This window comes from Mixophyes fleayi, chromosome 3 (assembly GCF_038048845.1).
Source record: "Mixophyes fleayi isolate aMixFle1 chromosome 3, aMixFle1.hap1, whole genome shotgun sequence".
NCBI classification, from domain to species: domain Eukaryota; kingdom Metazoa; phylum Chordata; class Amphibia; order Anura; family Limnodynastidae; genus Mixophyes; species Mixophyes fleayi.
Genome location: NC_134404.1, coordinates 156,095,480 through 156,109,372, shown reverse-complemented (window position 1 = coordinate 156,109,372; position 13,893 = coordinate 156,095,480). Strand labels below are relative to the sequence as shown.

At 40.7% G+C, this 13,893-nt stretch overlaps 1 protein-coding gene across 3 annotated transcripts in view; it reads right to left on the bottom strand.

Annotated features, from left to right (window-relative positions):
* The window catches only part of KCNQ5 (potassium voltage-gated channel subfamily Q member 5), a 462,350-nt gene that overhangs the window by 31,286 nt on the left and 417,171 nt on the right, over positions 1–13,893 (bottom strand). Inside the window, exon 10 of one of the 3 annotated variants that reach the window (XM_075202616.1) lies at positions 6,124–6,180. The exons of the other annotated variants lie outside the window; for them this stretch is intronic. Coding sequence (XP_075058717.1) covers positions 6,124–6,180 — 57 coding nt within the window. The remainder of the gene's footprint in view (positions 1–6,123; positions 6,181–13,893) is intronic. 3 annotated transcript variants of the gene reach the window in all.

The window sequence follows — 13,893 nt, the reverse complement described above, 5'->3', positions numbered from 1 at the left end:
TGTAATAAATATCAGTAAAAAACCATGCAAGTTAGTTCACAGCAGGCAATGTTCTATTTACTAATCCATATCATCATGCAATGTGCATATATTTTTATTTGACAAAAAATGAAACATTCCAATGTTGTATTTCTTCTTCTGTTTATAAATTTATAAAATTATAATAGTAACCATGTTTGAATAGTATATATTTGCCAAATACTCCTGGCTTGCAAAAAGAAATAGCAGAAGGAATATATTTCCATTGGATGAAGTTTGTTTTAATTATTCCCCCAAAAAATGAAAATATGTCACTACCCCATCCTTGCAAGAATGGTTTAATCCGACAATGACTGCAGGGTTTTCTGTGCCGCGGCAATTTCACTGGACATAATATTTTTTTACTATATTACAGCAAATTGCCTAGAGAGGCCTTTCTTGTTGAACCATTGTATCTTAAAGGCGGAGGTCCTACTCTCTGTTCTGTGGAGAACCAGATAAAATCAGGCATCCTAAGAGGAAATACCAGATGTGTACAACGTTCTGCAGTAAGTAAAGACAACCCCACTCTTCTGCATTAAGACAGTCTGCTGACAAAAAGACACTTGAAGCATGCAAAGCTAGAAAGCTTTAGGAATTATGATTTAACTGTTATTCTACATTACCTATTGTACTTGTTTTTTATGTTAATGCTTGCTTTTAACAAGCTAATTCCCCATTTTCTGTGTGCTTTTTCCAGCCCCAATCTGGAGAAGTGTGAGTTTAGATAAAAGTAAACTATCCCATATACAATGAATTTATGGCTTTGTATGGGTAATTGATAAATTAGCATGCTTAAACCAAATATTAAACCAAACAGAGGTACAGTCTGGGCAGTGTCAACCTGTTTCCCTTGGTGTGCTAGAAGCAAGAGTATATATTTATATTCCTCATGTCTGGGAACTATAGCCTCCAATGGTGCTGGGTGGCAATGGGAAAGTAATATGTTCCTATAATATAATTCCTCAGCCCGCCCCCCATGGACTTTGGGAGATGGTTGTAGTGAAATAGCTTCCAACCTTATGCTGCCTATAAACTAAATGCAACCCTGTAAATCAATGCTATCTTCACCCAAAAATGGGTGTCCCTTAATGTGCAGAGGGGTTCACAAACATTTACAGTCCACAAAGTACTTGAAATTATGCACTAACTCAGGGATGATAAAAGTGCACTCCATGCACTATGAAAAGAAAGACATATGTACACACTAGCAAATATTGAATTAAGAATCATGGGCAAACTGAGTGAACATGCACTCAAGACTTATTTTATTCAATGATCTCAAATTTTATATCTGTTATCACATCACTTACCAGGTGGTAAGCACAGAGTAATACATGGGAGCTTAGGCATGAAATAAAATTACTTTGGGCATCTTGAACCAAATCAAAAGTATTACTAGGTCAGTGATTCTCAAACCTTTTTTTTCACCTGGGCCCCACCCACTCATCATCACCAAAAATCCAGCTTTATCTAAATATTATTCTAGTTGTCCCTGAGAGATACCATACATAAAGCCTTAAAATCCACCTTATGCTTAGTTCATATTGCAAATATGAATAAGAACAATTATAGGGCACTATTTTCACTCATCCTGTTGAATGAAGTTCATCAGGTTCCAGTTATGTGGAAATAAGTATTGTGAGATCAAAGGGTTTATTTACTAAACTGCGGATTTGAAAAAGTGGAGATGTTGCCTATAGCAACCAATTAGATTCTAGCTGTCATTTATTTAGTACATTCTACAAAATTACAGCTATAATCTAATTGGTTGCTGTAGACAACATCTCCACTTTTCCAAACCCGCAGTTTAGTAAATATAGCCCCAAGACTTTAGTTATAAAAAGGGGACTGTTCTGCAAAAACTGTAACATAGGAAGGTTAAGTTAAATTAGAATATTATTTCCTATGTCAAATAGCATTAGCTTGCAAATAGTAAAATCATTAGGCTGCCTCTTGCCAAAATGACAATGCCCGTATAAGCCTATTTGGTAGAGCTAATTTAAAATAAAATATTAAAGGTCATTTACAAACCACAAACGTGTAAAACCACAGAACAAATGTTCTCTTGTGTCTTCCGTTTGAAAGATATGTGTATTGATCTGTGGGCCAAAATGGCAGCACTTGTAGGGGCATACAAGTTTGCTACGGACAATGGGAGGAGTTGGACAGATTGAGGGGATTCATTGCTAAAAGCAAATTAGGTGCACATGTATACCTACTTTTTCACTGAAGTATAAAAACAAGATTCTATTTTGTGTGATAGTATTTAAATAAGATAAAAGGATAGAGAAGATAAATTTACAGGGTCGTCACCAGTTTTTTGAAAGGCCACGCAGCCTTTTTCTCTTCATAAAAGACGTTAAACTAATCTCAAGAATTGCCAGAGACCAGGGGGTAAATGTATGAATGTCCGATTTCTGCAAGTCGCCGGAAATCGGTGACTTTGCAGTGAAAATTTAAAGGGGCGATGGCTTGTAAAGGCAAACTTGCCTTTACAAGCCATCGCCGCTTTAAATTTTCACTGCAAAGTCGCCGATTTCCGGCGACTTGCAGAAATCGGACATTCATACATTTACCCCCAGGTCTCGTCCATGTACCCACAATAGAATGCATTCTGCACCTTCCATTCACACGTCTTCAGGAAAATGCATAGGTAGGTGCACTTCAATCAATGTAATAAAAAGCTTCAAACACACACATATACTAAAAACAGTATCAGTGTCCTCTCACTTTTGAGCCATAAATGAGACCAAACCGTATTTGGACTTGAATGTGATATTTTTTTTGTTTCAGATTTTGCAAAGGTGTTTCCAATGACTAGGAAATGGGTGTGCACTTTGAAATGTGCTTAGTGGAAAATTAGGCACATTTGGCACACATAGAACATACATGCCAAGGGATGGACAAGCGGCAAGTGCAAGGGGTTGCGTTGTGCTGAAAATCGTGTCATTTTGCCCCTTCCCCCACAGTGAAATGCTGCAATCCCGTCATTGAGCAGTCAAAATGACACTTTTGAGGCCCCAACCCACCCACTTCACAAGGAAGAAGGCAGGATCCAGGGGAAAGGCCGGGATCCGGGATAACTACCCAAAATTTGGGAGTAGGCAAGTATGATAAAGAAGCATGGTGCAGATTTTGAAGTTTGTTAATGACCTTTGATGGCTCTAAATAACTCTTCCAATCTAACTGAGGCTAGGGGGCATCATCTAAAATGAAAACAAGTCTCACTAGCAAAACCTGCCTCTAATTTTGTAGACCACTGTTGTGGAATGTTTTATCTCTTTCATTGCAATGTTTCTGCATCAACACACCCATGTATGGTGGATGAGTTTACAATCAGCATATTTAGAATAGGTTTATGACTAAAGGGTAACAATTAGAATTTTTCTCTATACCAAAAGCTCCTCAAAACCAATGGGTTAACATGCATTTACTTTTAACTTTTATCCACATTATAAAAAAAAGGTAGGTGCATGCTATCATCACTAACAAATAAGATTAAAATATAATGATGCTAAAAGGTTATCTGTGAAATGATTTACACTAATGTCACCATGTTTGGTAACACACATAGATGTCAACCGGCGGTATTATTATTAGCATGCAATCCTACACCTAAAAGTTAATAAGCTAATCCTGAAATGCAAAACTGGTATCCAAAAGGATTTCCTTTCCAGGCTTCCAAAATACTTAACTCATGCCCTATTGGGAGAACACATGCATAGCATTTCAGAGCACTTTACATCAGTCACCTTCCTGATTAATTTCATAAACTCGTACAATAAACAATAAATACATATATTGTATATGAGTGAATATTACCATTTTCAACCATAATCATCAGAAAATTAGTGTAGTTTTTCCAAATACATTTTTTAAATGACTGAATCTAACCTTAATTAAATAGTGGCTATTAAAAGTATTGTTAAGAACCAAGCTATTTGGAAAATTAGAAGCTGTGTATTATCTCTCATTCAAAATTAGTAATTTTGCAATAATAGTATGCAACATAATACTTTGCTTTGGGCATATAAAAATGGATTAAAAGTAAGAATCATTCATTTGTAAATATAAAATGTTGGGTACTCTACCATTGGTTTCAATATAGCTATAAACTTGTGAAATAAATACATCAATTGGTTGAGTATGTACCTTATTTTGAACTAATAACCGTTGATTGTATTTGAATAAGTCCCAACCCATCCTGTATCAAATGCCACCCCCATCCAATCAGGCTACATATAAAGCATTATTAGTAAAGTGGTAATGTGTCTATAACTACAGGTACTACACATTTATATTGCACTGTATTTGTCATCACTATCCAAAACAACGTAGTAACATTGCAAAGCATAGATGCTGCATAGGTGCTGCCATACTTGCCTACTTTTTAGACTTCCCCTCCAGGAGACTGCAGGTGCAAAGGAGAGTGCTTATCACAGCATCAAGCAGGGGACGGGGCCATGATGATGCAATTAGCATCAATCAAGCCCCACACATAGATGCGTTCTGGCAGAAATACGTGCTTGTGCAGCGGAGGCAGGTGTCAGATTATGTGAATTGTGCCATCCAGGTCCCACACGCACAAAAAGAAAGAGAGGTGGGATCCATGAGGGTACCATACTCTCCCAGGAGTCTGAGGACTCCCCGAAATTCAGGAGTCTCCCAGACAATCCAGGAGAGTAGGCAAGTATGGATGCTGCAAATTAACAGAACTTTTTAAATTATTATTGTGAGATTGATGAAGAAGCTTATCGCTTGTAACCTTAACAGAATGGAGGCAGTTTTTTTATCGGCTCAGCCAAAATCATTGAGAATGCAGCCTATCTGCCATTTACATCACAGAAGCTAATAGTCATAAGACAAGACCAGCATTTATGAGGCACTGGTTCATATATCCAACAGGTACTCTTTACGAGCCACAAATATTTTAATTATCAGTTTTTTTGTGTTCTTCAGACACACAGAATATACCAAAAGAGATGATGCACCAACAGCACGTTAGTTTGTGGTGCAGTATACACTGGTGTATTTTTGCTTTACTTATTCCCATAAGCAGCTTGTACTCTTTGGTTGTTAGTTTTAATCCAAGGAGAGAAAAAAGCAAAGCAGAATAACAGCAAGGAAAAAGCAAAAACAAAATGCAGAAATGATAAAAATTAAATAAAGAAAAAAAGCAAAAGAGCAAAAAAATGCTGGAATGTTACGCCCCTAAGACATTCTTTGGGTTGATACCAAGGCTGAATTAGTCACAAGAATTTGTGTGTGACATGAGAGACTGCTTACATTTATGCAATGGGAATTATATCTGAACTATCTATTTATATAAATGAAAACATTGTAACTTAATAGTTTGACATCTGTGTCAGTAAGTGTGCAGTAGCTTCAAGGAACATACAGTGACCTCAGGTATGAGGCGGCTGCTGGAGAACCCAACGTTGACCCTGATAACAGGTAGACATTCTTATGCCTATGGACGGCTGAAAAGTCGCACTGAACTTTATCTTCACTAGTGGCATGCACTATTCTCAGAATTGTAATTATTTTCAATAATCTGTTTCACTCTGTCAATATACAAAGTGCATAAGTACCTATATTCACACAAACTTAGACTGACATAAATCATTAGTCTGGAATACAGAAGAATATAAACTGCTGCTTAACTAATTGGAACAGTACTATCCTGTCTTTAATCCCTCTGGATACCAGTCCTTTTAATTATCCCATCTGTTCTGTATCTGACTTAGCTCCCAATATAAAGAGGCGTTTTGTTTCAGTCCCAGAGACATGAGGGCAACTCAGTTTGGACAAGGCCATGTGTGCAGTTGTTCACTGTAATATTAACATCTATTTTTAAAGACAACAGCATGTCTGGCAAGTGACAACAAATTGCCAGCGTACAGTACATTATCACAGGCAGCAAGCAGCAGTAAACGGTTCAAGCAGTTTGAGAGTTCCACAAAATCCAAAGTAAGGCCACAGGAGCGAGTAGGCAGAGCCACATTAGAGGTTACAAAGCACAAGGAAAGGAAGTCACCCATCATGCACCTTCTTTCAGCTGGCATTCTCAGATATTATATGAGCAGACAGGATGCTGAATACCTAGGTTTCCGAGAGGTGTACATCCTGAAGAGCTTCTGTTTACTACTACAAAGCTTACTAGGAGTGAGGGGAAATAGAGGATCAGATTACTATGCATGGCACTAACAGGAAACGGGTTAGGCCTCATCACCATCTACTATTACAATTTATTAAAACAAAAACACTACATGCAAAAACACATTAGAATAACAGGAAGACATTGACATTATTCACAAGTAAAATCATCTGATGTAGCAGACAAGAAAATAAACAAGTTATCAGATTGTTATGGATACAATAGGTTGTTGTATTTTATGTATAATCATCAAGATTAGTCATTTCTAATATTTACTATGCAATAAACAGCTGTAGAAGAAGATAACATGCTGTATAGTTGCATAGAACAGATTGTCAAACAGAAGTGAAAAATATTTTAAACAGTCTGTATAATAGGATTGTACCGTGGTGGGTAATTTTTCTTTCTAATTATGTGCATGGCTGCATAAACTTGCAGTGAGCCACTCAGAACCTCTTATGGCTAATTGCATAAACCAAGGTCTTTAATTGAGTTAGTAAACAATATGGCTACAATGTAAAATGATAAATCCACCAAAACCTGAAAATACCGTTTTCAGGGGAGTTCGTTAAGTGAAACGTAAATGCAGGTAATTAATTACAGTGCGCCACGGTTAGTAAAAGCTGCCCTGGGAGCAGCATGCTGTAGAGAAACAACACACTGCCTATATAAGGCTGCCTCGACAGGAGTGACAAAGCATTGCATGCTTCCCCTGGCAGCTGCAGACATATTTTCAATTTTCATTTCTTGCGTTAAATAGTTAGATCAGGCTTAGCTCGTCTGGTACCCAGCCAAGCGCACCAAAAGCCCCATAAAGTAGCTTTGCTCCACATCCACTTCACTGCAAATGGCAGCAATTGTGCATACACCTTTACTCCGATACCCACAAGATACTAGCTAAATTGCTTTGTGAGTTAATGGTTTACTGTGTAAGCTTGATTCTGGTCTAGTTGTCAGTGAGAACTGTGAAACCTATTGCTCAATATTCTAGTACAAAGAGAAGAAGCTAATAAGTCCAGAGAGTAACTATAAATAAAATAAATTTTAGCATCTAGTTCTTTAATACAGTTTTCTTTTGTGAACAATCATACACAGAGCAGGCACAACTATTAGGCGATCATCTAGAGCTCCAATTGTTAGGGGACGTCTACAACACTGTATAGGTGTCATAATATCACTCATCTAGTGTTCACACAGAATGCTGCCTGCTGAAATGGAGGAGAAGCAGCCAACAGCTTCCTTACCTGTGGAGCTGCCCTCAATGTCAATGATACGGTGGGAGTGTGGTGCTTGGTTATGGTGTAATAGGCAAGCGCCACACTCCCAGTCTGTAAAGTCTCTGGTCACATGTATTGTTTGTATGAATTCTGGCCATACATGTTTAATGTTCATTCTGACGTAAAGTATATTTTTGGAATGTAGTAATTTTTTCCCCAAGATGTAAAATGGGTAAAGCTTTACTTAAGATAAAAGAAAAAAATATTTCTGCCTGTCTTTTTATATAGCATTCTCAACTGTCTATCTATCTGTCTGCATTACTCAATGTTGTTTTATTACTGTGTTTGTTCCCAATTGTAAAGCATTATGGAATTTGCTGGCGCTACATAAATAAATGATGATGTTGATGATAGTGACATTTGCTAATAATCGGGACACTACTACCATGTCCAGAAACTCAATAGTCCAGCAAATGTATTTAGTTCTGGGGTGAATGAATAATGTTAAATAAAGAAATTACAACACGGTTGCTATCTAACTACTTAAATTTGAAATCTTACACTAGCTACAATTCATATATGTATTTAACTCTGCTTACCACGCTTATTAATTTTGTAATTCTACTCCACAATTTTGCAAGACCATGTGTATTTGTCAAGTGTCTGGCGCATGCTAGGGTCCACGATTTTGAAAGTATACGTTAAAAGATTTAAAACCTATTTGGGGTTGAAATTCACCTCAGCCCAAACTACTGTTCTATAAACTTACTAATAAAAATCCTGTAATAATCTATAGGAAAATTTAGCATACAGAGCCTCATTTAACTGAGCAAACCATGTTGAAAGGGGTGCTTGAAGGAAAATATTGGCTGCTTTTGCATGTGGCATACAAATACTGGGCAGCTTTATTTTTACACTGCGTTTTAAGACACGCCCCCTTCCTGACTCTGTATTTGTCTTACTTTTTAAATTCTCCACTACCCTAGTAGCTCAGTATGGTTTTGACAAGCTCCAAAACAGCATCCTCTAGCTGAATTTACTGCTAACTCTTAATGAGGCCCCATATGTATGCTTTTCTGAGCAAACCAGAAAACAGAGAGAGCACAAGAGTAATTAAAATCATGGTATGTAGATATAATGCTGTTCCCAAAATAACTGCCGAGAATGTAGTTTTCTTTTTGTAATAAAATTAATTGGCGGTATTTAGTAATGCAATACAATGTGTTACACAGAAAGGGTTAGGGGGGATACAATGTGTGACAAGGGGAGGGGTGGTGGGCTACAAGGGGGTAGTTGAGGAGAAGTAATGTGTGACAAGGGGAGGGTTGGGGGAGATACGATGTGTGACAAGGTGAGGTTAGGGGGGGATACAATGCATTACAAGGGGAGGGTTGCGGGGCATACAGTGTGTGACAAGGGGAGGGTTGGGGGAGATACGATGTGTGACTAGGCGAGGTTAGGGGGGGATACAATGCATTACAAGGGGAGGGTTGCGGGGCATAGAATGTGTGACAAGGGCAGCATAATGTGTGACAAGGCGACGGTTCTCACTCTCTACATTACATGGTGGTCACAAGGATGCTCTCTGGATTCTATATTGGCCACTAGGGGACTGAATAGTAGCACAATGGTTAACACTGTTGCCTAACAGAGCTGGAGTCTTGGGTTAAATTCAAATCTAGGCCCTATCTATGTGGAATTTGTATCTTCTCCCCATATTGTGTGGGTTTCCTCCAGGTGTTCAGTTTTCCCATCACACTCCAAAGGCTTTTGACACAAAAAAGCCCCAGTGTCTATGTCTGTCCGTGTGTAGGAAATATAGATTGAAACCTCCACTGAGACAGGGACTGATGAGAATAGTTAATTATTCTCTGTAAATTTCTGGATACTATGTATGTTATGGCTAACGGCTACCAAGATAAACTTTTAGATCAGATGGATAGAGATCTTCACCTATCAGTCGCCTTTCCCGTAGAACTTGTAGTGCTCAAAGGTACTTGGATGCCCCCAGGACTTCACAAAAGTGTAGTAAAAGTTTATAAATGGTGACCATAGCGCACAGGTGGTGGATAAACCAGAATACAGGAGAGAATACCAGGAACAGTCCAAAGGTGGGTCAGTAGCAAGCAGGATAATCTCGGACAGGCCAGAGGTCAGGGCAGGTTGCAAGCAAGGCAGGTTGCAGAGGTCAGTGGCAATCAGAATTCAAGCAGGGTACAAAAACAAGCCAAGGGTCATAACAGAAATCAATAGTATGTCAGCAGAATATGATGTGCCCCCTGTGCATGCGCCCGGCTGTCAGATTTTTCGAGATGCTGCGATGAGTGAAAGAGCGTCCTGGCTGTTGCCCTGGCGATGGCCGGGACGAGGGAGGGGGAATTGATGTCCCAGCTGTCAGGGCGTCAGCCAGAACACGACTAGAACAGACCACAGGTGAGCCATCACTGTGGTGGCGGCTCATAACAGAACATCCCCCTTGAGGAAGGGGTTAAGGAACCCTGACATCCCGATTTTCTGGGGAACTGTTTCAAGAGCTCCTTGATGAGCCTGTTAGTCTGTAAGCGCCCCCGCAGAATCCAGGAACATTCCTCCAGACCATAGCCCTTCCAATGCAACAGAAAATTAATTTGCTGTTGGACTTTCTTGGAGTCAAGAATTTTTTTTATCCTGCTTGAACTCTGATTGCCCTGACCTCTGGCTTTGTTACTGAATATCCTTGCTCGCTGCCAGCCCTGACCCTCTGGCCTGTCCCTGATTCTTCTGCTTTCTATGGACCCCGGACTGCCCCTGACCATACACTTCTGTTCTTGACTACCGGCTCCTACCTACCAGCTGCAGTATTGCATATAAACTTCTACTACGCTAGAGTTCAGATCTGGGGGCATCCAAGTATCTGTGAGCACAACAAGCTTTATGGGAAAGCTGGCTGCCAGAGGCAAAAATCTCTGTTCACCAGTTCTAGAAGTTTATGTCAATAGACACTAGCCGTAACATTATAACCAGTTATACTACTGGCGGATTGCGTCTGATGGACCCCAGTCAAACCAGTCCAAGTTCAGCTCAGGACATAGTCTGATCCATTTTGCAAGTATTTCAAGAGCTCTTGATCTGGTTATCTGCTCAGGAGGAAGCCTCAAAGTCCTCACAAGCAGCCCTGGCACCTGCAGTTGGGCCTAAACTAAACTTACCAGAGAGTTTTTCTGGGGCTTTGTTCCACAATTTTAAGGAGAGGTGCAAGCTCTATTTTCGTTTGAGACCCCGCTCCTTGGGATCTGAACAACAAAGGGTCAGTATTGTCATCTCCCTTCTCCAAAGTGACCCTCAATCTTGAGCTTTCAGTCTTGCTCCGACTAGTCCTGCTCTGCAGTCTGTGGATGCCTTCTTTAATGCCCTGGGACTGCTCTATGATGCTACTGGCTAGGCAGCCTCAGCTGAATCACATCTAAGAGTCCTAAGACAAGTTTGGCAGACTGACAAAGAGTATTGTGCTGAGTTTAGCCATTGGACCACAGATAGCGAGTGGAATGACCCTACACTCCGTAGTCAATTTCGTCCCGGTCTGTCTGAACAGATCAAGGACTCCCTGGTGCAGTATGCCTTACTAACTACTTGGAGAGTCTTATGCAGTGGGTAATTAAGATTGACCGTAGGATCAAAGAAAGGAAGACTGATAATGACATATCTTCATCCTCCATCCATCCTCTCTTATTCTACACCACCTGATTCTTCTGAACCCATGCAGTTAGAAGCTTATCTCTTCTCTTTGGAGGAAAGATCCAGATGATGCTCCTTGGGTCTCTGCCTGTACTGTGGCAACAAGTGTCATCTACTTCGCTCTTGTCCTAACAGTGTTTGAAAAGATCAGGCCTAGGCGTAGAAAGAGAGGTGTGCCTAGGCCTTCAAATAGTCTCTTCCAAAAATTCTGTCTTGATTCCTGGATGCTATGGATCCAATTCCACCTCTGTTCCCGCCTTCTTGGATAGTGGCGCAGCTGGTAACTTCCTTGATGTGAAGCTTGCCTACACTCTAGGGCGAGCTTCAGTTAAATTGGGTTCAAGTTAGAATTATATGGAACAAGAAGCGCCCTAGAATCAGCCTTATGAAACTTCAACAACCTAAGGCAAGCGGGGGTATAAACTTTCTTGATGTGGTTCAATATAATCACGTAGCCCAACTATGTTACCTGAAAGATTGGCTAACAGATCAGAGCATTTACACTAATCTAGCAGTGGAGAACCAGTTTCTCTCTGATATCCACATAAAGGCCTTTCTTCATTTACATGATCAGGAATTACCTATCCATACTCTTGAAAATCCCCTCGTTCTTTCTGTCAGAAAGATTTGGCATATTTTACGTCATAAACTTCATCTTAACCCCTATAAATCCATACATTTACGATTTGTAAAAAACCCTGCATTTCAAGATGGCATGGCGGCTCGCCCCTTTATCAGATGGGAGAAAGAGGGATTACGGACAGTGGGACAACTATTAGATAAAACTAGGAGGAAACCACTTCGCTATAACGGAGCGTTGGAAACATTTCCCTTTCTGGGACCATGTGGCCCTTTCTTTATCCAGGCTCAATACTACGCGCGAGAGGTAATCTCTCTTTTTACAGCAGTTGATTGGGATAATCCTCTTGATACATTATTATTAGCCACTCCTTCCAAAAAAGGAGCAATTTTACACCTTTTTTTTTTTTTTAACTCTTTATTTGTTACAAGAGGAAACAGCATGGAAAAGCAAACAACAAGTAAACATCAACTGTTTTAAGACAACAAGATGTCTCCTCTTATATTAAATTTTTATAGTAGAAGGAAGGGGAGGGAAAGAGACAGGAAACAAAGAGGGATAAGGAGGGGGAGCGGGGGGGGGGAGGGTTGGGAATGACAGGCACATATATCACCATACCTACTACAAAGGAGATTATAAGCAACATATCTAAAGATTAACAACCTATGAGATAAATAAAAAAATAAAAAGTAGACGGCAAGACATATGGATCTCTTACCCATGGCGCACGATGACCAACCTGGAGGAACTGGAGATGGCCCAGGGTCTATGTACCATTAGAGGAAGAGAGAGACAAAGGGGGTAAACAGCTACGGCTTTCCTGGAGATACCACGGGGCCCAAACCTTGTCAAAGTTGTATGATTTATCGTGAAGGTAGCATGTAGTACTCTCCAAGCTTGCGATATGCCAGATGTAGTTCCATAAGGCCTTCATAGAGGGAGGGTTAGGATCTTTCCAGTGCTTAGCTATTAGGAATTTGGCAGCAGCCAGTATGTGGGATATCAGCTTATTGGAAGGGGCGCTCTCATCAGGAATAGGGCGAGAGAGAAAGAACGACCAGGAATCCTTAGTGATCTGTTTTTCAGATACAGAGTTAATGAGTGCCAGGACCATGTTCCAATAAGGGATTATACGGGGGCAGGTCCACCATATATGCAGCATCGTGCCTCTCTGACCACATTCCCGCCAACAGTTCGGAGTAGCAGTGGGAAACATTCTAGACAGCCTATCTGGGGTATAGTACCACCTATAGTACAGCTTGTATGCAGTTTCTTTAATAAGTGTGGATATTGAGCTCTTGGCAATCCCCTCTCTGACCTCCTCCCAGCAAGACTCATCCGAAGGGGGTCCCAGATCTCTCTCCCATTCACGTTCATGGGGTGTCAAAGGATATCTCTATTAGCCAGTTATAAATCCTCGACACCATCCCTTTGGTGAGTGGGGAATGCAAACACATGTACTCAAAGGGAGTGAGGGCCCTAAGAGTGTCAGAAGCGGGCAAGGACATAGCGAAGTGTCGGATCTGGAAGTACTCAAAGAAAAGCGGGCGAAAAGATTCAAACTTATGCTGGAGATCTGTGATAGAGGCCCACGTTTCATTAACCACCAGATCCGAGACCACACGTATCTCCGCATGTTTCCAGAGTTTAAATTGCTGTGGCTGGCCACCTGGGGGGAAATGCGGGTTGCTCCAGAGGGGAGTTAGAGGGGAGATAAGGGAGGATAGTTTGTGCTTGAGCCGGGACGAGTCCCATAGGGACAAACAAAATTTGAGCGATTGAAGTAAGGAGGCCCCCTGTGGCCTCTCCAGTCTGGAGAGGCCCCATAGGGATGACAAGGAAGGGACTCCCACAAAGCGGGTTTCCAAGTCCACCCATGCTACAGTCCGGTAAGGGACATAAGTAACTGCAACCTGGGTCAGATGGGCCGCTAAGTAATAGTGTTTAACATCTGGAAAGCCTCTTCCTCCCCGGGCCTTGGACTGTTTAAGTACTGCTACTGAGACTCTAGGGGGCTTGCCACGCCAGACAAATTTGAGGAAAGAAGAATGTAAGTCCCGAAACACAGAATCCGGCACCTTCACCGGTAGAGTCTGCAAGAGGTAGAGAAGTTTGGGGATCAGATTCATCTTAACAGCAATGATTCTCCCCAGCCACGATATAATATAGCTCCTCCATACTTCTAGGTCTTTTTTGATTTTAAT